Genomic DNA, 25,431 nt, shown 5'->3' on the forward strand with positions numbered 1-25,431 from the left:
GAATAAAAGATAAAGAGGAAAAGCTGGGGGAAAAGAGAGGAGAAGAGAAAAAAAGAGAAAAGAAAAAGCGGAGACATCTTGTTGAGATCTAAATGATAAATGCTAGTACCCCAGATGGATTCTATTGAGTTGAGCTCTGCCTCCTCAAGAAGGTAGAGTTCTCACAGACGTTCCCAGAGTGGGCCAGCACCTCTCAGCAAAGTGGAAGATACTGGGAGCAAAAGGGTCGGGTAACATGGGAGCACAGCAGGAAAAGGACCACCAGTGATGAAGGCAGCAAAGAATTCCAAGACCTGGGAAGCTGGATGAGATCAGCCTTGCTGGGTTGACTGGCTGCACATTAACATGTCCAGTTCTAACTGGTCATTTAGGGAAGACAGTCAACTCATGGCTGGGCCTACAGATCAAGGACCTAGATCCAACCACACTTAAAGACGTAGTGGAGGCTGTCAAAGGGCTTCAGTTTCCTCTCACAGGATACTGGGGCAGGAAAGCAGAAGGATCAGGCACTTGCAGAGGAGAAAAGGAAGGTCAGTATGCTTAGTAACTGTATTCACTAGTGAACTTATAGCAGTGGTCAAGGCCAGAGGTTAAATGTAAGGAAGGCAAAAGAGCCAAGCTTATGATTTTATCCCAACTATAGGCTAAGGCTCAGCAAGCCATCTTTTTCTTTCCATTGAGTAAAACTTGCTCTGAATGAAGATGGTTAGTTGGCTACTTACTATATACATCGGTCAAAGCTGTGACTATCTCCAAGGTAAGTTTATTTTTTCATTTTTTTTAATTTTTATTTTTTACAAAACCACTGGTCACAAGAATGCAAAAGTTTCCACTCTGGGTCTGCCCCATGGCTCATCAATCCTAGATGGTTAGGGGAGTGAGCTGTGGGTTTCGCTGCCTCCAGATCACAAGCGAAGCTCTCCAACTAAGACTGTGTGTGGGCAGTTAGAGCAGAGAGACCAAGCTTGTCCTTATGAAGCTAGTGAATGACGAGAGAGTGGTGTAGGAGCTGAATCACTGGTGGGCAGAGAGGGCCTACCAGACTGGACAGTAGGGCTCTGAGGCCAAGCTCTTTGGAGCTCACCCCAGACACTTTGGGGCGACAGCAGTTTACAGACTTGTGCTGCAATCGAGGCCTCCCACTGCGTTCTCACAGACTCTGCAATAATTCATTAGTACTGAGTGGGTATTTCACTGTAAAAGTAATATAGGCATGCCATGGAAGACGAAGAAAAAGTTGACCCACCATGCTGACCCTCCAAAAGTTAATGTGATACAATCAGAGTTTTCTTCCCCTGGACCTTACCCATCTTAGTTCATAGTCTCAAAGTTAGGACTTGAGGGACTCATAGAAGGAAATCAACCAGAGCACCTTTAGCATAAGACTTTATTCAAAAATGCCAGGCATGAGAAGTTTCCAAAAGAGCATTCTCACCTGAGGAAGAAGGCTAAGTCAAGCAGTATTTTTTATAAGGATTCAGAGGAGGGATGAGCTGAACTTGAGCCAGTTTGGGGAATAGTTCAAAGATGGTTCTCAGAAACAGGAAGAATTATTGTTCTTAAGGATGAGAAGCCATTGTTTGTGATTTTACCAAACGGGTGAGGAGGAAGAGTTAGGGGCTAAAGTCACGTGGAAGAGAGGTAGAGAGGAACACCTAATGGGGGCAAGGACATGCAAGGGCCACACAGGAAATTTTGTCCTTTAGTGTCTTTTGCAGGGACCAAAGGCAACCCAGGTCTTCTGACTCCTGGCCAGACTTCTTTCTACATCCCATAGATACCCCCAACCTTTCCTACTTTGGTAGTGATTGAGGAAGGACCATGGGTATCCTGGACCCACCCATGGAAGGAGAGGTTGAGATATGTGAAAGCCTGAACAGCAAAAGCAAAACATGGAAGATTTACAACTTTGCCCTAGGAATGTGATTTACCTTCAACTGGAACAGGGCCTGCAGGAGTTGAGTCCTGTGCACTGCTGGCCTGCAGCTACAGGTGAAGGCAGTTCTGCCATTAGGGACTGAGAAAAGTCAAGGGCTTCCTCACAGGAGTTCCATTTCCTGATGATTTAGCTCTGGAGACATCACTGTATCAATAATTGTTGTGCATCTTGCTAAAACTCTTCTGAGCTCAATCCTCAGCTTTTTCAGCTATCAGCCTGAGTGGCCATGCCTGCGGCATATCTACCTCACTAGGGGCAATCAGTTCTGTGCATATCAGAGCTTTCGGTTTTTGGGGTGTTTTTTTTCCTTGTTGTGCCTTTAAGAGCTGCAGGAATGAAAAGAGTATGGAAGAGGGGTTGGGTCTCCCAACAAGACTGCTGGGGAAAGGATCCTGGGAGTTTTGGCCAGAAATGAAGCTGAGATTCCAACTCTGGGAAGTTGGGGGTGGTGTGTGTTGGGTCAGGCCTGTGATTGGACTGCAGAGTTTACTAGCAATGAGGAAAGCAAAAGTAAAAGAGCTGGAGAAAGGGGACAAGCCCTCCTTACGCCCACCCCAATGCACCCTCACCCAGACCTAGAAGCAGGGTGCAGCCACTAGCCTCCGGAGGGTCAGTGCGTGTCCTGAGTGATCCCAACAGATGCTGGACCCAGGAATTTCTCTACCCCAAGTCTGCCTGCAAGGCCTCCGGGGACCAGCTTGCCAACAGCTGGACTTGATCACCAGCTTGCAAAGTGAGGTCACACATCTGGTGGAATAACAAGCGGACTTCGCTCTCCAGCTGTTTTTAGAGGATTTTTCACAGCAGTGGCTAGAAAGCAGGCGACCACAACCTGGATCTTTGAGTCTTCTTTGAGAGGTACAGCACAGGTGTTTCCACCCTTGGGTGCTTTGCAGGACGATGCTGGCCTTTCGGCAAGCTTCCGCTTTCCTGGTTCTGTTCCTCGCAGCTGTCCTGCCCCCGCCACACTGTGCTCAGGACCCAGCCATGGTGCACTACATCTACCAGCGCTTTCAAGTCTTGGAGGTAGGTGGCATCTGTGCGCCTGATACTGGAACATTCCTCCTAGACGTCACCTTATCTTCACCGGGCTTTCCTGTCTACTGGGATGCATTTGTTTCCAGATAGTAAACAATAAACACATTGCTAAAGTTATACTTGAAAACTTTATAGTCTAGTGGTTTAGAGCACCCGGGTCCAGACTGCACCACCCCCAGACTTTTTGTAGGGCTTCCCTCTGTGCAGTTTTTCTCATTTATAAAATGGGGATGATAATAGAATTTACTTCCTAAGGCTATTCTGAAGATTTAAAAAATTAATGTATACTTTGGAACATTGTCTCACATGCTGGTAAATGTCCAAGAAGTTATTCAAAGTTCAATTTTTAAAATATGAAAATTTAAAGATGTTGTCACTTTTCATCATTTTCACTATATCAGGGTGATAGTCGATTTTAGCTTTTTGTCTTTTTCTGATAAACTATTAGGTCACTGTAAGAAGTCATGATATTATTGTACCAAGAAGCTTATGCCAAACTGGATTTGGATTTAGAAATGAGCAGATTTCAGCAATGTTAAACAGGGAGAAAGTATTTGGGCCCTCTTCTCTGTGTTGCAGCTACCACTTCACTAAAATTTGCAAAACCCTACATTTTGGTAGCACGAACAGGCTCCCAGGGACAAATGTAACCTTCTGTCCTAACCTTTGACACAACCTGGTGTTGACTTTGACTATTTCATACTTAATTGCCTTGCATTTGCACAAATTAAGTTTTGATGAATTTTTTATCTTCTTTCAAATACCCTCTTATCTCTAATATTTGTTTTTAACATTTTCCTGAAAAATCTTAAAGTCCAAATTATTTGGTCATCTATTTACAGTCAGGGTTAAATAATTCCACAGAGCAGGCCGAACATATTTCCAAACGTTGTCCAGCCAACAGACTGAGGCTAGAGGTGGTGGATGAAATGTTCCCAGGCCAGTGGCCTCTTGCTGCTTCGTTTGCTGTCTCCTCAGACACCTCCTCCCCAATCTCACCTCCTTAAAAGTGCCAGAATTGTGCTTAACCACTACGTTTAACATCAATTTGCCCAGCATTTTAAAATATATATTTATATATCTATGACTGAATGCATGGAAAAACTTAAAAATTTACACATTGAAATATCAATAGTACTTTGAGTTAAAGAATTATGAGTGATTTTTATTTTCCCGCTCTTTAATTATCTGTATTTTTAAAATCTTTTTATCAATAATAGCTATTTTATTACTTGGGTCATTTCAATAACTGGCGGTAATTTGAGAATTTATTTTCTGATCGAAGCAAGGACTACAAAAGTGTACACAAGCAACAAGGGCATACATTCAAGACTTCCGTGAGTTCTCAAAAAACATATCTGTTATGCTGGGAAGATGTCTGACCTACACAAGTGAGTTTAAGAGCGCAGTGAATAACCTGGCGCTGAGAGTCGAACATGCCCAACGGGAGGTTGACTACCTAGAGTACCTGCGAGAAGCTGACATGTGCCTGGAATCAGAGGACAAGATGTTGGCAGAAAAGCTAGTCCAAGAAGCTGAAGATGAAAAAAAGATTCGGACTCTGCTGAATGCAAGTAAGACAGCTGTGTCGTGTATACCCGTCTAGGGACTGTCACTTAGAGGCCTGGTCAGGAAGGGTCTAACCAAGTATGAGAGTGAGAGCTGGATGTGTGCTCTGTGTGCCCATGCTGGGAGGGAAACCTTAGCCGGGAACAGGTGTCCAAAGGAAAATCCATTCTCAGAAAGCAGCTTTTCCATTCACAGAGAGTTCTTCAAGGCCCCAGAGAAGGTCAGGGCTACAGTGTCAGAAGTCAGCCCAGTATCTTCTGATAGACCTTGGTTTGGAGGAAGCTGGAGGTCCCAGATCCTTCCAGGGAGAGCGACAGGTTAGTGGATTCTCCCAGTGCCCTGGGAATGGGGAGAGGCTGCAAATATGCCAGGCAGTAGCCAACCCTTCGGGCTAGGGACTGCAGTGAATTATTACTATGTGTGCTGTCAGGATGGTGATATCCAGGGGATTTGTTGCCTGTCTTGTGATCTATTTCCAGGCCATTAAGAATAATGTTTAGGAGCTCAAATTATAGTAACAAGTATAAGCAACAAAAACATAAAAAAGAAGGGAAATGTCCTGTGCATGAGTCCATTTTATTAAAATAGTGAGGGAGACAAGTCCCCCAGCTCAGAGTCTTTATTCTGAGATGGTTTTACTACCAACAGGAAAACTTTATTTTTAGGCTAATTATGTCTGTTCCAGATGTGAGAAATTCCATCAGGGAAATAAGACACAGGCTGAGAGCTATCATTGCACTAAGGGTTTCAAATATCTTCTCAGTGCAATCCTTATAAGAACTCCATGGTCTTCCTAAATGAGGTGACACTTGATCTGAATTTTGAACAGAGAAATTAGAGAGGAATATGCAGAGGGCACATCAAGGGAAGGTACAACATGTCAAAGGCATGAGAATATGTGACTCTTTGACATGTAGATCTGCAGATATGGTTGAGTGGACCTGTATGGGGCAGGTGAGTTTAGGCAGCAAGATTGACGAGTTCAGTAGGACCCACATAATGAAAGAGCTTGGATGTTATGCCAAGGAGGTTGGACTTGGAAACTATGGAGAACCACTGAGCAATTTTAAGCAGGGGCAAGACATGAAGTAAGACAGCAAGACTAGAGAAAGGAGACCAAACAGGAGAATACAACACAACAAGCAATGGTGTCTACATTTAAGTGTCAGTAAGATGGAGAAGAGCAAATGGATTTGAGAGCCACTGAGAGTTGGAATTCATATAGTTGGTGGTGACTAAATAAACCTGAAAAATGAGTGAGAAGGATGCTTCCCGGGGTTTTGGCTTAGGTCATTTGGTGATTGGTCTGAAATATGTTGAGATAGGAAACCCAAGAGGAGTTTGGGAGCTCTTACTAATCTACTTTTTTTCTTTTTTTAGCACTTATTATTCTGAAATCTTCTAGTTCATTTATTTGCTCACTGGTTATTTTCTGCCTCTGCGTTGAGAATGTCACCTCTGTGAGAGCCTAGATCCTGCATTTCATATTCACTGTTGTACCCCAGTGCCTAGAATAGTGTTTATGTTCAACAAACATTTGTCAGTGAATAACTACATGAATGAATGCATGGAGAGATTGTCAGCACAGACAGAGGGGTTATTAGGCTTTTAAAGAAAAGAGAATATCTTGCCTTTGAGTCAGGAAACAGAGGAGGGTGCCTTATCTATAATAGGAAACAGTTGATTGAGTTGGCCAAGTGAGTGATTCTTTTTCGCCCTGACACTGTCTTGAGATGAATCATCCTCTGAGGAGCGACTGCGGCTAAGCATCAGGTGAGGGAAGGACGCAAAGGGTAAGGATGAGCCAGCAGAGGATGAACAGAAGCTGTCCAAAAAGCTGCTGGGGAGAATCGGGTGCAATGTGGCCTGAGCTAGAATGTGCCTGAACTTTCACGTGCCAGAGATCAGGCAGGACCCCAAGCCTGAATGGTTGTACTGGATTGGATCCCTGAGCTGCTCCGGGGACCTGAACACCCTAAGCCCCACAGGCCTTGAAGTTGCCCCTTTCCACAATAGCTCAAGCTCAGCAGAAGCCCCGAGATTGGCGTTGCTACTTTTTCAAACCTCATCCTCTGCCTTATCCCTCAGACACTAGAAAACATTCCCTCTCCCAGCTCCATGGTGAGTTAAAACTTCTCTTTCAACTTTCCAGAGATTGCTCCTTCCATGCCTGTTGCCTCTGGGGCCCTCATTTGGTGATGTGTCGGTTTATGATTAACAGCCACCTTTTGCCCCCACTATTGGATGGGCCCTGTGCTGCACAGTAGGGACAGCAGAGTGAGTAGAACGTGCTACATCCTTCACTAGCTTTCTTACAGCTTCTTTGCCTCTGGTCTTGCCTCCTACCATCCATCTGCTGTCATGCAGACCTTCCCACAACACAAAATGGATCACATTACTCCTCCAGGTAGAATTTTCTTTTTTTTTTTCTTTTTTTTTCCCTTGTCATTCACCATCAGTTATCATCAACCAAAAAAAATCCATTCAAATCTCTTAGCCTTTTATATGGGGAAGGACCTTCACAAAGTGGCCCAAGCTCATCTCCAGGTTCTTTTACTCCCATAATTTACCCACATGGAGTGGCAATTAAAAATATAAATATTGCTTTTTCTATCCACCCTTTATGACTCCAAAATATTGTGGGTTCTCTGTGAAGACTTTCACATCCCCCCCCCACCACCACTACCAGCACATTGGACCATCTCGTGGAGTCATCCAAGGGAGCACTAAAATTTTCAATCACATGTATCTGTGTGTGTTTGATTCCTCAACCAAACTACAGACCTATTGACACCTTCATTTCTGCATTCACAGAAACGAAGGGGAGGCTGTAAAAATTATCTATAGAAGAAACACTGATAGCATAGGAGCCTCAGAGCTTAGTTTAGGGAAAGACAAACCTGTAAACAATCATAACCATGTGATTAGTGCCCATTGGCCTATTATTTTCAGAGGTTCTCTGCCCAAAGATACTGTGGAATGTCGATTTATTTCCCTGCCTTGCACTGTTTCATATTTTACATGCTGTGCCCATCCCCCACGATTTTGCCATTTCTGTTAGTAACTACGCCTGTCTTAGTTTTCTAATGCTGTGTAACAAATTACCAACGATTTAGCAACTTAGAAAAAATTATCACTGAAAAAAATTCACCAGTGTTTTAGCAGCTTAAAACAATCTCAGCATTTCTGTGGGTGAGGAATCCAGACACAGCTTAGCTGTTCAAGGTCTCACTTAGGAGGGTACAATCGAGGTGTTGGCTGGGCTACATTCTCACCTGGAACTCAGGATTTTCTTCTGAGCTCACCAAGGTTGTTGGCAGAATTGCCTTTCTTGTGGTTGTAGGTCTGAGGCCCTCAGCTTCTAGAGGCCACCCCTCCCCAGAGGCAGCTCACAAAGTGGCAATGGCTTCAAGGCCAGGAGGAGAGTGCCTCTCTTCAGAAGTGCCCAGTCCCTCTTTTAAGAGTTTTTATCTGATTTAAGGCACGCCCACCCATAATAATCTTCCTTTTGATTAACTCAAAATTGGCTTAGTTATATCGGCAAAATCCCTTCAGCTTTATCTTATAGTGTAACCTAGTCGAAGAATGCTATCCTGTCATATTGCCAGGTTCTGCCTTCACTCAAAGTGAGGGGATTATATAGCATGTCCACCACAGGGTGGGAATCTTGGGGGCCATCTTAGAATTCTGCTTACCAAGCTGTCTTAGTCTGCTGGGCCCAGCTGGTGCCGCTGTGAACTGTACCCACCTTCTTCCTACAAGGTTCTGATTTTCCTGTCTTCTAATCTTGGCCTACAGGGACTGAGCCAGCTATGGAACTTCCACTAAAATCCTTAAGACTCATGTGGGCAGACACCTTGGGATCATGGGCTAGAGGTCACACCACAGGGTTTCATTCATACATACCCTCTGTCTTAGAGAGTTTCTTCAGAAAACTTGTAGGGAGAAGATAATGCAGCTTCCTTGGAAAATTCAACCTGTGTCTCAGGAGACTTGCAGAAAATTCTAACATCAGTCTAAATGATTCTGATTTATTCTCGGAATGTTTCTTCATCAACAATGAAGGGCCAGATACTAGGGATAATTAATAAGATAGAGTTGCTCTGTAATTAAGCCATTTCCTATAGAGCTGTTCCCAAATCATCAACCTTTATTTAGAGAGGATCCCCAAAGATGTTCCCATAAGGGCCACAATCCCAGGGATGTTTGGGGTTGCATAAAATTCTCAGACTCTTAACTCTAACACAAATACATACTCTCTCTCTCCCCTCCCTCTCTTCCTTCCTCCTTCCCTCTGTCTTTCACATGCGCATGAGCACACAGCCACACACTTTAAAATGCAGTGAGTGAAAGTTACTTGAATACAATCTAACTTATATTTAAAAATCATTCCAAGTCTTTGGTTCTTTAACTCTTATTAGTATAAAGAAATGTCGTATTGCATTTGGCAATTTATGGCAAAGCATCATTGCCTCAAATACCCCTGATACCCAGATTGAGAATTTATCCAATTGAAAGTCTTTGGCCGATTCCACAGGCTTCATTCTTATATGGATATGAGTATTAACCGCTTTTTAACTTGTAAGTAGCTTGTAAAGAAAAATTCTCAAGGCAGTCAAAACAAGGCATTATAGCAGGTTTCATTTTATTTCCTGTTTTAGTCCCACTCCTTTTATTACAAGTATGCACGCAAGTTACCTCAAGTAAACCTTTCCCATGCTGACTTAAATAACCCATATCTTTTGTTAGATTACGTTTGAAAGAAGAAAGTCTGTTGCTGCAAATGTAAATGCCTCTGGGATCCATTCAGGCAGTAAAATGTGCATGCCTCATATTCAAATCCATTAAAAACAAAACAAAATATAAAACAAATAAGCAAACAAAACACCCACTGGGAGCCAAATAAAACATGTCTGTGAGCCAACTCCCAGGATCCATTAGTTTGTGATGAGTGGAACAAAACATTAAATATATTTGGAACAGATATGTTTATCACAAAGGAGGGGATTGAGGATATACACACAAGTGTGAGCACAGGAGGGTGGAGAGTGCTTGTACGTGCACACACACGCTTACACGAACACATTCTCTACCCAAAAGTTGCTGCGTTCATGGGCTAGCAACACTGGAGGTATGTGCACAGCTTACCCTGTGCTGTCTCCAGGTCACTGTACTGGGTCCAGGAAGGCCCGTGTACACAGCACTTGTTTCGTTTATCCATCTGGGTCTGTGGTCTTATGAGGGTACCTCCAGTCCCATCACCATGGATACTCACAAAAGGTCCCAAAGTTGTTTTAGCTGGTGGCTTTTTGACTCCAGATGGAGCAAACATCCATTTATTCTCTCTATAACTCACTCATTTATTCATTCATTCAACAAATGTCTAATTGAATTCCAGATCTATGTTGGCCTCGCACCAGGCATTAGAGATGGGACATTAAATAGGATAACATCCTTGTGCTCAAAAAGCTTACAGCCAAGTGGGGAAGCCACCTAAACAAACCCAGGATAACAGCCAGAGTGTGACTGTGCTGGTGGAGGCTGTCACAGAAGCACAAGGGGCAGACATTAAGTAATTAAGCAAGGTCAGGGTTGCCGTGGAGATGAGGGGGACTGTGGAATCTGGAAAGTAACCCTCAAGATGAGTCTTAGTAATGGGAAAAAAACCAATCAAATGGAGAACAGAAAAAAGGGCACTTCCAGCAAATGGAACAGCATGTGGAGGCACAAAGGCCAAATCGGGCTTACTGGTCGTTCAGTAGATCTCGGGTGAAGGGGGAAGTGGTGGAGTGGAGAGAAAAGAAGCAGACAAGAGCTAAGCTCCTTTGTGCTAGGCCCGTTCACACATTCAAGCTGTGAGGAAGGAATATAATGTGGAAAATGGTAACTACTACTTACTGAGTGTTTATTATGTACCAGGTAATCTTTAAGCATTTTATGTATCTTATTAGATTCTATCATCTAATTCTCACAAGGGTCCTATGAGATAGGTATTATAATTATCCCCCATTTATAGGTGAGGAAATCAAGGCACTGAAAGGATAAGCGATTGTCCAAGATCTCATAGCTAATTGGTGCCAGAGCTGGGATTCAAACCAAGGCCGGCTGACTCCTACCGTACACCTCTCCCATGGGCTGTCCTGGTTGGCAGCGGTAAGCATGGGAGTGTCGGGGCCCAGGTGGAGGTTTTAGGAAGATCATTCTGGCCACAGTTACAGAACAGACTGCAGTGGGGGAGGCTGAGTACACACAGGACGGAGCGACTGGAGGCAGGGAGGTCATCTCCAGGCCTGTCACAGAGGCCCTCAGGGTGGGAACAGAGGGTTTCTGTTCTGAGATGCGATGTCTGCACCCCCAAGGCTCAGCTGCGTCTGATCTCGTTGTGGGACACACATGAAGACGATGTTAGTGCTCTTGGTTGTTATCTGATGATGATTCCTGCTCACAAACAGTTCATTTAAATTATTTTTTTAAACCCTGGCCTAGAAAGGTCAATTTTCTTCCCTCATCTTCTCAGTTTTTAATTCGCTGACTTTTCTTCGTTTATTCTTAAACTACAACACACCTCTGCTTTCCCCCATCTTCTCTCAGTTAACAGAAGAGACCCCTACTCACTATTCTGTGCTAGAAATCTCCGGGGCATCTCTTTGGCCATTGTCTGACCAGTCACCATATCCAGTAGGTTCTTTCTTCTGACTGTCTGTCAAATGTAGCCTTTCCCTCTGCACAGCTGTCTCATCATCTGTGGTCTTGATTACTGCAAAAGCCTCCTGACTGATCTTAGCTGCTGGTCTCTCGCTGTTCAGGGCTTCTCCCTATATTGCCACCAGGGTCATCTTCCTTGTGTCACCGCATCTTTGCTTTATCAACTTGGATGGTAACTGTAACCCTACAGGCTAAAGCAAACCCCATAAAATAACATAAAGAAAACTCTTACAACCAGACCCCAACCTAGCTCTCTTTAAATAACTTGTTTTATTATTCTCTATAAAAGTAAACCTGCTGATTAAATAAAAAAATATGAATATTGCATGTACTGTATATATATTGTATATACTTTTGTTGTAAAAGTAGATAACAAGCCAACAACTGAACACAGCAACTTTGAACATTTCTCAGGTTCGTCTTGTGCCACTACTGCCTGTCTCCATCCACTCGATGCTCTATGCTGTGTCTGATCTGCTATTCTGAAAACATAAAATAGACTTCATGTATCCCTGCATTATGCATGCTGTGTTTCCCAAGTCTATCGCAGTGCCTGGAACAGAGTAGAAATCAGTATTTTCTGACCTTGAGGAGTAGTTTATTAGAAAGTGGAGGCAACTATTTGCCGGAGATCGCATTAAGCCCTTTTATCTGTTATCTTGCCCAAGCCCACAGCAATCCTGCTAGGTAGATACCATGATGACTTCTTTCAGATGAAGAAACTGTCGCTCAGTGTTTCATGCAACGCCATCTTCTCCCACATTCCTGCGACATTCAGAGTACACCCTACCCCGAGACACTAGACTCATCTCAGCCTTCATTTCTGCTCACCGTCCACTCACGCTCACCCAGTGTCAGTTATCTTTTGCCACAGTAATGCTGCATAACATACCACTCCGACACTGAGTGGTTAAAACAACAATCATTGATTATTTCTCAGGAGTCTACAGGGCGCTGGGCAGGTCTGTTAGTCTGGGCCAGGCTTGGGCGCTCTCACCTGAGTTCCCTAGTCACACATCGCTAGCAGATGGCTGGCTGAGGATGGCTTCAGATGGGATGACTTGGATCTCCTCCATGTGGGCTCTGATCTTTCAGAAGGTGAACCTTTGTTTGTTCTAATGATGGAGGCAGACATCTGAGACGGGGACACAAGCACACCAAGGTCTGGTCACTTTTACCAAATTCTTTTGGCCAAAGCAAGTTCCAAGTCTGGCTCTGGAGCCCCCCCCTTCCAGTGGAACCTCTAATGGCATCTAAGAAGCCTTTTGGTCTTGACACTTCTGGAAACGGGCAGTAATCGAGATCAGTTTTGAAGTATGCAAATTTCTATATCAAAGAAGTGAACTGGGCATTACTGTGATTAATGGTTGAGGTGAGATCAAAGAACCAGTGAGAGGGCTGCTGTAAAGTTCAGGCTCAGGAGAGCAGGCTCCAGACTTTGAGAAAAGACGGAAAGGACATGATGTAGTGAGGTTTGTTCACAGGAAGAATGCATGGCAAAATGGCAAAATGACTTTGTTTCCTAACCAGGCAAATGGGAACATGACACTACTACCCCTAGAAATTGAAAACATTTCCATCCTTTTCAGTTTGGTAAGAATATTACGGGGGGTGGGGGGGTGGGGGGAATAAAAACACTATGCAAAAACAAAGCAAAACAAAAACCAGATCAGTTTTTAAATGAAAAATAGAAATAGAAAGTTCACAATTATAACCTAAAAGGAATGCCTAAATGTTGCCACATTCAGATAATTGATACAAAATGGAGCCGTTTGATGAGAAATTCCCCAGAGCACTTGCCCACTTCCATGCTTCACTGCCCATGAGTGTAGACCAGCCTAGATTCTCTAGGACAGCATTCTCAAAGTTTTAGTCTCAGGAACCCTTTACACAGAAAAAAAATATTCAGGACCCCAAAGAATTTTTGTTGATGTGGTTTGTATCTGTTGATATTTACCTTATTCGTAATTAAAATGTAAAAATTGTAAGACGTACCAGATGCTATTCTAGGACAGGGTATACAGCGGTAAATATAACGATTAGTCAAAGCCAGGCCCTCTTAGGATTCACATTCTATTGAGGGGAGTCAAACAATAACTATGTTAACACATAAATTTATAACATGTCAGATAGAAGATAATAAGTATTACTGAGGAAAATCAAGTAAGGCAAAGGGGTTATGGAGAACTGGCCTCATCCGAAAGGAGGTATCTGAAGGAAGCTGGCTCTGTCGGACTCCAGCTGTAGGGGCCTCACAGTGGAAGCGGGCTGGACTCGTATTCACACCTCTTTCAGCTGCCATGCACTCCCATGAATTTTCAACTCGATGTTATTAAGCAACACACAGCCATGCAAGCAACCAGCCATGCATCGTCTGTTTTCTTCCTCACGATCTATTGCCAATCACGAATAAAGAGAAGATGTCAGGGCTCCATACTGGGTACCATGGAATACTTTGAATTTAGTGCTGGCAGCCTAGAAAAACCTCTGATGCGGACTGACTAAAGAGTTCTGTCTAACTCACCAAAACCAGCATATAGAGCATTTATTGTATTCCAGGCCCTGTTTAAACACTGGATTCACAACCCTGCAAATCTGACTCCTCCTATGGCGCACTGAGTACCATTTCATACAAGCTGGCCATCCTGCTTCCTGCCATCCATCTACCCAGGCACTCAGACTCTGAACTAGCACTGCTAATGTCCACACATGCCTCTTGCTACTCGAATCGATGTGATTTCTAAGTCGGCATAGCATGAGTTGGGATAGCAAGTTTGGACACCAACTAATACTGCATTATCTGAATCGAACTGATTCCTGAGTTTGGATGGTAAGCAGCAGAGATTGAATAGGAGGGAGACGTATATTATGTCTCAGGCACTGTGGATAAAAAGACACGTAAGACACAGTCCCTGTCTGAAGTACTTGTGAGGAAATAAAGTGAATAAGCAATTCCAATTCAGTACGCTAACTGCCCTGGAAGAGGTCTGCACAGAATGCTTTGGACAAAGAAGGAGAAACCAACTGCTCTGCAGGAGTCAGAGAATTTTGTTTTGAACGATGAGTAGATGGATCTCAAGTTAGCAAAGGTGAGCTAAGGAACAGGATGGGCAAAGTCTAAAACACGTTTGGTGACTAATGACCAGTCCACAGTCCAGTATGGCAGGGAAGTGACAAAAGAGGAGGTCAGTAGAAGGACCTTGAGTGCCATGCCGAGATATCTGAAACTTTGTGGGTGAAAAGCATGAAAAATGGCCCTAATTTCTAGAATAGTTAAGTCCACATTGACAATTTTATTGTAGCTTGAAGCTCTGTAATGGACTACTCATCTGAGAGCTGTCCTTTTGTCATCCCAGGGTCTAACATCATAACTGTAACTTTATAGGCATTGGCAAATGTTTATTAACATGAATACAACTCAGGTGATTGAAAAAGTCAAGTTTTATACTAGAATTTCAAGAGGCAGTCAAAATATTCATGGTTTTGCAGGAATTCTCTTTTTTTTTTTTTTTTTTTAATGAATTCATGACTCTTCTTCCCAAGGAAACCTGCCCTCCCTCTGTCACTATCTTATGCATTCCATCACCCCATCCATGAGTCTGGTTTATCGCCCAACTCCCTTTATCTAATAAATTGCTAAGACCTGATCTCTCTTTTTCTATTTCTTGAATCCGTATCCATTTTTCCACGTCCATCACTATTCAGATATCTCTCGTCTAGATTATAATTACAGACTCTCTACCTGTCTCTCTGTGCCCCCCCCCCACAACTTTACCTCCCAGTCTTTTCTCTACCAACATCCAGATGGATGTTTCTAAAACATAACTCCTATTGAGTCACTCCCCTACAGAGGGACAAGTCTCTTGAGGTCTGGTGAGTGCTGCTATTAAATAAGGGAGAAGTATTCTTAAAATTCAAATAAGTGGTCTTTGTTTATGAATTCACTGTGAAACCTTGGGCCAAATTCTATTCTAATTGCTTATCTGCAATTCTGCCTGAGGGGGAAATCACAGATTTTCATTCTCTAGTTTGCAGGTGGAACCTTGCATGTCATTGTCTCTTTTAAATAATTTGCATCTTGGCTGGACTCAAAGGTTTTAAATTTATTTCCTATCCTTCCTTTTCCTTCTGCTAATTATGTCTTCTGAAGAGAAGCACAGCAGGGAATCTTAACTTACCCTTTTACTCTGGAAGTATATTTTCCCCAAATTCCAAAAGAATAAAAATTTATAAAAGTTGTAAAATATATACCCTGAAAAAACTATAGAGAGCATCCACCCTAAACCCCTCGTTTTACAGCTGGGAAAGCGAAGGCCAGATTGAAAAAGGGACTTTTAGGGAGACATATAGAGAACCAGAGACCACGTTTAGATCATGTAAGTCTCTGATTCCCAGTCCCATGTTCCATGTTACCACAGAAGGGGTGGGAGAAGGAGAAGGGAGCACATGGGAAAATGCAGTTCCTTTTTTCCCAGAACTATGTTTCCCTGATTGAAACCATCTATCAACACTCTCTTGTTTTGCTTTTTCTCCAAGGACTCTGCATTAGAAATGAGATGTAGGAGAAAGAAGAATGTTTGTGTTAGTTTCTGCTGTATTTTATTTTCTGCTGTATTTTAAAAGAACATTTTTTTATGGGTGAGACATCAAACGTGCCTTGTTCTTAGACATAGTCCCTCCACAGCTGGGCTGCAAGCCTGCTGACTTTCCTCCCAGAAGGATGGGTGGGCTGGGGGCTTCCTCATCAGGGCAAATATCATAGCATCCTGTGATTAGGTCCCAGAGAGTCCATGGCCCTCACCCATCCTTCTTTAGGCACAGCCAGACTCACCCCTCTCCACCCCTTCCCACCACACATATACACACCCATCCACCATGTCTCTGGGGGCTGGCTGGATGGAGGTGTCCTGGCTGACCCCGACTCCTGGCTCAGACTGAGCTCTGAACACCCATAGCTTTGTGACCTATCCAAGCCTTAATTTCTTTTTCACTTGGAAAATGGAGATTAAAATATTTACCATTTAGGCTTATTGTAAGAACTGGATTAGTTAATCTAAATAAAGTACCTATCACAGAACCATGCATATTGTATATATTTGTAACTTCTCAAGCCTTTGTGCTTGTTCTTCAATAGCGAACAGTTTTTAAGCTGCTCTTGTAACCTTTCTCTTCCCATTAAAGCTCTCTGTGATCACTACAGGCTTTAACCCTCATTCATTCATCCTCTGTGATCACCAGGGAATGTGGGAAGAACAGAGCATTCACATGAGACAGACTGAACTTGGGAAACTGAATAAAGGTATACGGGGCCCTGGCAGAGATGGGTCCTGGTAAACGGGGCAGCCTGCTCCTCTCTCTTCCACACCACAGCGAGTAACCCCCAGAGCTCAGCTTGGCAGGGGACCCTTCTGTTAAGCGGCCCCTGCAGTGCACAGGTTTCCAGCTGGCCCAGGCTTCTCTGTCTTCTCCAGGGGTTTGGCTTCCTATAAGGCAGGCCAACAGGAACAAAGTTGACCCTGAGGTCTCAGGGAAGAGGCATTCAGGTTGGCAAAGAATGTCAGCAGGGGGACATGGTGGCAACTGATGGCTGAGAGACTTCTACAGCTCATCCCAAAGTCTGGCCCTGGCCACAGTGGAGGCCAGCCAAGTTCTCTGGGCTGGGACCAGCCAGTGACTACATGACCACTGGAAGGACTGACCTTCCTAAGACTCTGTTCTGCCCAGCTACGCCACTCCCCACCCCCACTCCTACCATAGGTTCCCTTGATGAGAACCTTGTGTCAGATTTTTAAATGAAATAATGGATTTGAAAGTACCTTAAAAGCTTTATAGTACTTTACAAATTATTTACTTAAGACAGGACTGTGATCAGCACTCCGGATATGCAGCACTATTTAGACCGTTGAAAAACATCTGCTTGAATGAAGCTATTTTCCTCATTAATTCAATAGATACTTATTGAACCCACAAAGCACTGAATTAGGCGGTAGAACACAATAGTAAACATGAAGACAAGGGCCCTGCTTTTATGGAGCTTACAGTGTAGTGAGGGAGAAGGACAATGCACTAATAAATAAAACCGATAACATAATTACAGAATGTGGTAAGTGATCTCAAGGAAATAAGATGCTATAGGCTATAGGAAATCGTTTTAAATTTAGATGCGGTAGTCTCAGGAAGCCTCTTAAGGAGATGATATTGAAACTGCTTTGAAGGATGAGTTGGAGCAGACTGTGGGAAGATCAAGAAAAAGACCCCTCCAGGCAGAGAGAAGGGCAAGTGCAAAAGCCCTGAGGCTGAAACAAACTTGACCTGCTCCTAGAATAGCAAGAAAGCCAATGTACTCACAAGACAGTGAGCAAGGGGAAGGAGAACAGAGGCTAAAGTCCCAGAGACAGGCAGCAGCCATATCATGTAGGTCCTTTAGGACAAGGTAAGGGGTTAGGAGTTTATTCTAAGACTGATAAGGAGAAAGGGTTTAGCAGGTCAGTCACATAATTCATGTTTTTAAGCAGATGACTCCTATTGCTTTGTGGAGAATATACTACAGGTAAGCAAGAGTAAAATCAAGGAGAAAAATTAGGGACTACTGTAGTGGTCTAGGCAAGAGGAAAGGATTCAAGGAGTACAAGGGAAGAGGAGGTGGGAAGAGGAGGAGAGAGATGAAGTTGAGCATTTTAATTTAAGTATAACATCATAATTTAAAAGTAAGTTTTATTTTCAGAACTTGCTGGCGGTGGGGAAATGGAGGGAAAAGAATCAAGAATGACTTCTAGGAAAACAAACTTGGTTGGTAGTTCTTGCCTGAAATGAGAAGAGTAGGGAGAAAGAGGTTTTTGGGGATAAAAGCAAGAGTTCTACTGTGCACAGATTAAGTTTGAACATATCTAAGTAGGGACATTGAGTAGGCAGTCTGGTAAATGAGTTTGGGACTAAGTAGACATCCCAGATAGGATGTAATTCCAGACAGAAATTTGGAATTCATCATTATTTGGAATTTAGATGGTATTCAGAACCATGAGGCACAATGAGGTGACTTGGAAAGTGATTGTAGATAGAGAAAAGAAGAGGTGTGAAGACAGGGCACTTAAAGGTAGAAGGGGAGAATGGATGACATGAAAAAAATCCAGAAAGATGGGAGGACAAACAAAAGGAGGGGTGCTCCAGAATCAAGAGAAGAAAGTTTCAAGGGCAAGTACAGGTCAAGTAATCAGATTTTGCTGAGAGTTTGAATAGGCTGAAGACTGAGAATTGACCCTTGGGTTTGGCAACATGTTAGTTGTCCATGATCTTGATAAGAACTGATTCAGTGGAGTAGGCAAGGGAGTGCAGACCAGTGGAGAACGGACGCTGATTAGAGTGGCTTAGGGTACAATTGGAGGTGAGGAAACTCCTCTGTCAAGGAGTTTTATTATAAAGTGGAACAGAGAAATAGGGCCACACTAGAAAGTTCTGTGTGTTTACTGAGGGGAATGATTCAGTTGGGAAGGAGAGACTACTGAGGCAAGAGAAGATAATTTCAGGTGCCAAGTCCTTGAGTAGGTAAGAGGTGATTAGATCCACTGAAAAAATAAATAGAGCAGGAAAGAAGGCAGAGAATATGGGTTCAGGTGCAATTGGTTGGTAGATTTGGTGGTTGGAAAACTCATTCATTCATTCATTCATTCGTTCATTCAGCAAATACTTGCCTATGTACCAGTTGCTTTCCTAGAGGCAAGACATACAGCACTGAATGAAACAAATAAAGCTCATGCCCCCATGGAGTTTATATTCCATTCAAGGAAGTCAAGCAATAAATGTTAACAGATGAATTTATGATATGTCAGATAGAAAATGAGCACTCTGGAGAAAAATGAACTAGGGTAAGGGTACTATGGATAGTGGAGAAGAGATTGCCATTTTGTATCAGGTGATCAGAAAAGGCTTTAATGATCAGGGAACATTTGAGAACAGACCTGAGGGAAGTGAGGGAGGAAGCCAGGTAGATATGTTGGGGAAGCTAGTTGAGTTGCAAGCAGAGGGAACAAAAAGTGTCAAATTCCTGAGGTAAGAGTGTGCTTGGCACAATTTGAGGAACAGCAAGGGCGCCATTGTGGCTAAACAAAATGAACAAGGTCGGAGAGTTGTAAGAGATGAGATCAGAGAGGCAGCATAGGGACAGTTCACATATGGTCTGGAAGGCAAAGACTTGAGCTTTATTCTCAGTGAGAAGGGAAGACGGTCCCTCGTAAGTTTTGAGCAAACATGTGACATGACCTGACTTAAATTTTAAACAGATCCCTTTGGCTGATGTGGGGAATGGACTGTGGGAATCTAGGATAGAAGTGTGGCCACTATAGTAGGTAGGAGACTATGGCAGTAATCCAGGAAGGACATGACGTAATTCTCAGATTGCTCCTGTTTTCTCAATGAAATAAGAGGTATGATCTTCATATGAAAGTGAGGTGGGCATGATGGAGGCTTAAGAAGAGAAGAGAAGGTATGATAATAGTGAGTGACGAATTGATTAAGGAATTAGGGTAGGATTCTACCCAAACTGCTGGCAGTAACAAGCAGTTTGCTAAAATGCTTACTTACCTCAGAACCTCTAGGGCTGCTCTGGCTGTGCACCTTTTTCCTTGTGTCTAGTTTTTCTTGCTTCCCCCGTTACTTGTCTTCTGACTCTAGATGACCTCCAGTTGGCCTAGAGAACCCAACCATTTATTAAGAAGAACATGACAACCGACTGGCACATCCAGTTTCTTATCCAAAGCCTTTGGAAGGACAAGAGAGGCCCTCAGTGTGCGCAGTTCTCCTTGAGAGACTGTTACACACCTGACTATCATTCCACCACCTCACCCTCCTGCAGTCAATGAGGGATGCCCAGAGAGTTCCATGCTCTTACTAAGACCATCTTCTCCTACTCACAATACAGCCCTCATCAGGATTTGAGGGATACTCACAGGGTTCCTTGTGCTTTCTAGTAAGGCCTCCACTGCCTGCCTCCATGATACTGGTCACCTCACAGTAGACTGCCTAATAGGGTAATCCCAACAACAAGTCCATAATTAGAACTGATGATCCACTTTTCCTGAAGTGAACAGTAGAACTAATCTCATCATGACTCCAAATTCCAAGACCCTAAGGTCATCTGGAAGACAGCATATCTAAGGGCCAGGTGGGAATAAATTACACCACTTCTTCCCATATCCCATTAGACAGAACAGGTCAGTGGGTGCAACCTTACTACAAAGGAGGTTTCGGATGTGTAACTAGGGAAGAGGGAAATGAAATGGCATTTGATGAACACAGACATTGTCTCTGCCATAAGCAGTCAGAGAAGAAAAAAGTAGGAGGCATACACAGACAGCGGTGACACAAAGATCAAGACGGAAGTAATCTTCAGGAAAGAGGAACTGATCAAATACGGTCATGCTACAGAAAGGTGAAGTAAGATATAGACATAAAAGGTCTGATTTTTTTAGTTAGGAAGTACCTCGCAATATTATGAAGGGTAGTTTCTATGAGGTTAGGATGAAGTGAAAGAATGGGAGGCAAGGAAGTAGATACAGAGAGTATAGACTATTCTGTCGGAGAATCTAGCTACATAAAATGACAGAAAGAGAAGTGAAATAACTAGAAAGGGGTGCCTAATTGAAGGAGAATTGTTTTTTAATATAGGCAAGATGTTTACAAGGTAAAGGACTAGTAGTGAAGGAAAAAGCCACGATAACAAAAGGTGATAATTCATCAAGGAAGTCTAGAAGAAGCCAGGAGATGAGACCAGAGCACAGATGGATGTATTAGTCTTGGACAAAAGCAATGGCACGGCCTCTTCTAAGATGTATGGGAGGATAGCAAGGGTAGGAACAACTGAAGAAAAGTTTATAAGTGAGGGAAAGGAAGTGAAGGGAGTTCATGTCTAATTGGGTTTATTTTTTCAAGGTGTTAATATGCTGTTATGAAGGGAATTATGGAGTTATTGTGGGGGTTTAAGACAGCTGCTATGTGGAAGATTGGGGGCTAACTATGGAAAGCAGTATGATGTTTAGGGCTCAGTTGAGGTTAGAGACCCCTAACGTGTCATGGCACCAATACGAACTATTGTGAAATTTTCTCCATGGACACACAACTCTCAAGGGCAGAGACAGATGTTTGAACTGACCCAGGACCAGGGATTTTTGTAGAGTGGATATTGTGGAATAGCTAGGGATTGGTGGGTGAGGGTGCTGGTGAGAGGTTGGATAGGAAAGGAAATGAGTCCAAGAGAAGGCGAATGGCCTGCGAGAGAGTAGAGGTCAAGGAACCGGAGGGCATGAGAAAATGGAAGAGCAAAGGAGGTGAGAGCAAAGGAATGAGAAATAGAAGTATACATTGTTATTGCAGAGGGGAGGACATTAGAGTTTTAGATTTCTAATATGGAACAGTTCTAGGGGGTGGGGGTATCCAGAGTACAGCCATGGGAGGGTGTTGCTAAGGTGGTTTAAAAGGAAGGTGCACGGAGTTGAAGAGGTCCAAGTGCTCAGGCTGTTGATGCGTATGGGGTGGTGTCATAGAGAATAGTCAATGATTTAGACTAGAAAGGGTTGATAGCATGAGATATAAAGAAGGACAGGGTTTTGCATGAAAGTAGAAGAATAAGTCTGAAGTGGCAGTGAGGAGCTAGAAAAATGTAAACCTCTCTTTTTATGTCATCTTCCTCCACCTAGCTTAGACCCTTATCATCCTGTTGGATTATAGAAATACTCTTCCTAATTGGTTTCCCAGATTTTAGTCTCTCTCCCATGTATCCATCATACACATGATTGCCAGCTTAATTCATCTTGTTGAATATCCTTGACTATGTCTTACTCTTGCTCAAAAACTAAAACTTCAGTAGCTCCCTATTTGCCTGTAGAATAAAATTTCTATTCCTTATCCTCACCCTCAAGTTCCAGGCACAGAACTGGTTTCAATCCACTATTTTATTTTATGCATCTAGTTTGCGGTAATATCAAGTCCTTAGTTTGTATTGGTTTAAATTCTGTACTATTTTATTAACACTAATCTTGGAGAACTTTCCCAAATATGGTTTTATTAACTGTCAGGAATGTTTTCCCCACCTACCTCAGAATGTCATCCTTCAAGCACTAATTCAAACGCAGATTAGTCTCTGCCTCAAACGACATCTCGATTCTGTGTTCTAGTTTTTGCAAAAATTCCACTTCAAGCTTTATATTCTACTTGTCATATATCTATTAAGCAAGAACCACTCCTAATTTATCATTGCACCTCAGCGCATTGTACCCCCAGCTCATAACACCTAGCTCACTCTCTTGCCCTTTGTAAGTATCCAATGTCTGCTGACTAAATACATGCATGTGTTCATGAATAAATAAATGGATGGATGAGTAGAGCTCTTATAATATTCTAATAGTGTTAAGGGCCAGAATCCTTCCCCAGAATATGATCTCCTGGAGGTATAGGCTTGATTAGATAGGTAGATGATAGATGATAGATAGATAGATAGATAGATAGATAGATAGATAGATAGATAGATAGATAGATAGATAACCAAAAGAGTGACTATAGAAATCCATTGCTTCAAAAATACTGTGGAACAAACAACTTGAAAACTGAGTGTCTTAAAACAACAATCATTTATTCTCATGGATCGGTGGTTGGATGAGGGTTTGCTATTTAGGCTGGGCCTGACTGGGGTGATTTGGTTCTGCTCCAAGTATCTCTTACCCTAACTCAGGCATTTATATCTTCATGGCAATGTCAGAAATATATGTTTTACCCTCAATACTTAGCACTGTCCTGGGAGCATTGTAAGCTAAGAACACAGTAGATACCCAATAAAATCTTGGCAAATAGAATTGAATTAGGCAGCTTCACACCGAAGTCATTCTCACTGTGTTAACCCCAAGTGCTCTAGAGAGTGAACAGGGTCTCGGATACAGCAAAGAGCGGTTTATTTCCTGACTTGAATAAAATGCTGACTCATAACTGGACAGCAACTCCTTTAACAGAGACCCATTTATTCATTTAATCCTTTGATTCATTGAGTCTTACCATAAATTTTCATTAATCTATGCGTGATAACTTTATTCAAGACACTAAAGGAAAAAAAGCAACCTGTGAGAATAGCAGACATCTCATGTTTATAAAGTAACCTCTCCTTTTTCTCCTGTTTCGCCAGGCTGTGACAACATGCTGATGGGTATAAAGTCTCTGAAAATAGTGAAGAAGACTATGGACAGGGATGGCTCTTGGATGAAAGATGCTGTCAGTAACTCTCCAAAGGTTTATTTCTTAACTGGATCCAGAAACAACACTGTTTGGGAATTCGCAAACATGCGGGCACTCATGGAGGACAGCACCAAGCCAGGTCCACGGAAGCTAATCTTAACACATTCCTGGCAGGGAACAGGCCAAGTGATCTACAAAGGTTTCCTATTTTTTCACAACCAAGGGACTCCTAATGAAATCATCAAATACAATCTGCAGAAGAGGACTGTGGAAGATCGAATGCTGCTCCCAGGAGGGGCAGGCCGAGCCCTGGTCTACCAGCACTCCCCATCAACTTACATTGACCTGGCTGTGGATGAGTATGGGCTCTGGGCCATCCACTCGGGGCCAGGGATCCATGGCCATTTGGTTCTCACGAAAATCGAGCCTGGCACACTGGGAATGGAACACTCATGGATCACCCCATGCAAAAGCCAGGATGCCGAAGCTGCATTCCTCTTGTGTGGGGTTCTGTATGTAGTCTATAGTTTTGGTGGCCATGGCCCCCATCGCATTACCTGTGTCTATGACCCACGGGGCACCATCACTGAGGAGGATCTGCCCAACTTGTTCTTCCCCAGGCGGCCAAAAAGTCACTCCATGATCCATTACAATGCCAGAGATAAGCAGCTCTATGCCTGGAATGATGGAAACCAGATCATTTACAAACTCCAGATAAAGCGAAAGCAGCCTCTGAAGTAATGTATTATGGCTACGAGGGAGGACACCTTGGCTTTGGAAGCTGCTCTTCAGGACATTGAGGCCACAGCCTCTTTGCAATATTGCATCCCTCTAATCACATAAAGGGATTGAGTCTAGAAGTCGGAACGCATGTGCATCCTCCCAGATACTGACTTAGAGATCTTCCAAGAGTTTAGATGAGAATCCGTCATTCAGACATTTTCAACAACTTACATTACCCATCCAAATCTCCTGGCACTCAAGGCCTTCCGCATTCTGATCCAGCTTACTTCCAGCCTTTGCTTTTACTGGCATTTACTTTAACTCCACCCCCAACCCCCAAGCAATTAGAAATGTAGGCCACCCCCTAATACTCCTGGCTTTTCTCTCCTCTGGCCTTTTCTCAAGCTTTTTCCTGTTTCACAAATGCCTTTTGATATTCTTCCATTTTTACTGCCCAACTAAAATACTATTTCTTATTGATGCTTAATCTTGATTTCCTCTAGCTCAACCTTTCCACCAAGCTAGGTAGATGTAATAATAAGGTCAACACATTAACATTTGAATACTACTTTCAAGTTACAATGTGTTTGCACCTATATTACAACATTTAATTCTCATCTCAGCCTTGTATGCAGGACAAGTCTTTATAGTTGCCATTTTAAAGATGAGGAAAGCTTAGATAAGCCATTCAAAATAACAGAGCTACAAAATGAAAGATAGAGCTAGAAAATACTGCAAATCCCATAGTTTTTCGTTGCCCAAGGAAGCACCAAATATGCATGTTTGTTCACTTAATCTTTTATAAGTAATACATTCATCATTTCATTCTAAAAATAAGTTTGCCCCTTTAGCCACTTTTCATGTCCACACAAGACCTTCCTATAGCCCTTTCAGAAGATGCTTCCTCCAGAAAACTAGCCTGAGGGTGAGGACCCTATTTCTAGCCTCATCTTGTCTTACCTTCCCCTAAGTCTCTCTTCTTGCTTGAAATACAATAAAATTGACACGAAGCAAACAAACCTCATCAGGTTATATTTGCCTACATGCCGTTGGCGTAACAGTATCAGGGAACACTGCTGGTGCTTGGGTTTCCTGTGAACAATCCCCAACACACTGAGGTCCTTGGTAAATATTCTGGAATGTGGATGGAAGCCAGATAGCAGCCAAGTGACTCCCTGCCACAGCAAGTGTGCCATGTGGCACAGGGGACAGAGGGTAGCTGTGTCTGGCCAGAGGGGCTTTTT

The 25,431-nt window shown here is 43.1% G+C and overlaps 1 protein-coding gene across 1 annotated transcript; it reads left to right on the plus strand.

The window, feature by feature from the left end:
* The first annotated feature begins 19 nt into the window (after nucleotides 1-19).
* Nucleotides 20-25,197, plus strand: OLFML1 (olfactomedin like 1). Its single transcript, XM_019728153.3, has 3 exons — nucleotides 20-2,965; nucleotides 4,263-4,551; nucleotides 23,415-25,197. The coding sequence occupies exons 1-3, from the start codon at nucleotides 2,840-2,842 to the stop codon at nucleotides 24,203-24,205; spliced, it is 1,206 nt and encodes a 401-aa protein (XP_019583712.1). The 5' UTR covers nucleotides 20-2,839; the 3' UTR covers nucleotides 24,206-25,197.
* The last annotated feature ends 234 nt before the right edge of the window (nucleotides 25,198-25,431 follow it).

The sequence above is a fragment of the Rhinolophus sinicus genome, chromosome 14 (assembly GCF_057876585.1).
Source record: "Rhinolophus sinicus isolate RSI-liver-muscle chromosome 14, RSI-T2T, whole genome shotgun sequence".
NCBI classification, from domain to species: Eukaryota; Metazoa; Chordata; class Mammalia; order Chiroptera; family Rhinolophidae; genus Rhinolophus; species Rhinolophus sinicus.

Bases quoted from the DNA above. Each gene is read 5' to 3' on its own strand.
- OLFML1 (XM_019728153.3), top strand. From the start codon at position 2,840: ATGCTGGCCTTTCGGCAAGCTTCCGCTTTCCTGGTTCTGTTCCTCGCA. The intron at 2,966-4,262 runs GTAGGTGGCATC...TTCTGATCGAAG, and splicing joins AGCGCTTTCAAGTCTTGGAG to CAAGGACTACAAAAGTGTAC. The intron at 4,552-23,414 runs GTAAGACAGCTG...CTGTTTCGCCAG, and splicing joins TCGGACTCTGCTGAATGCAA to GCTGTGACAACATGCTGATG.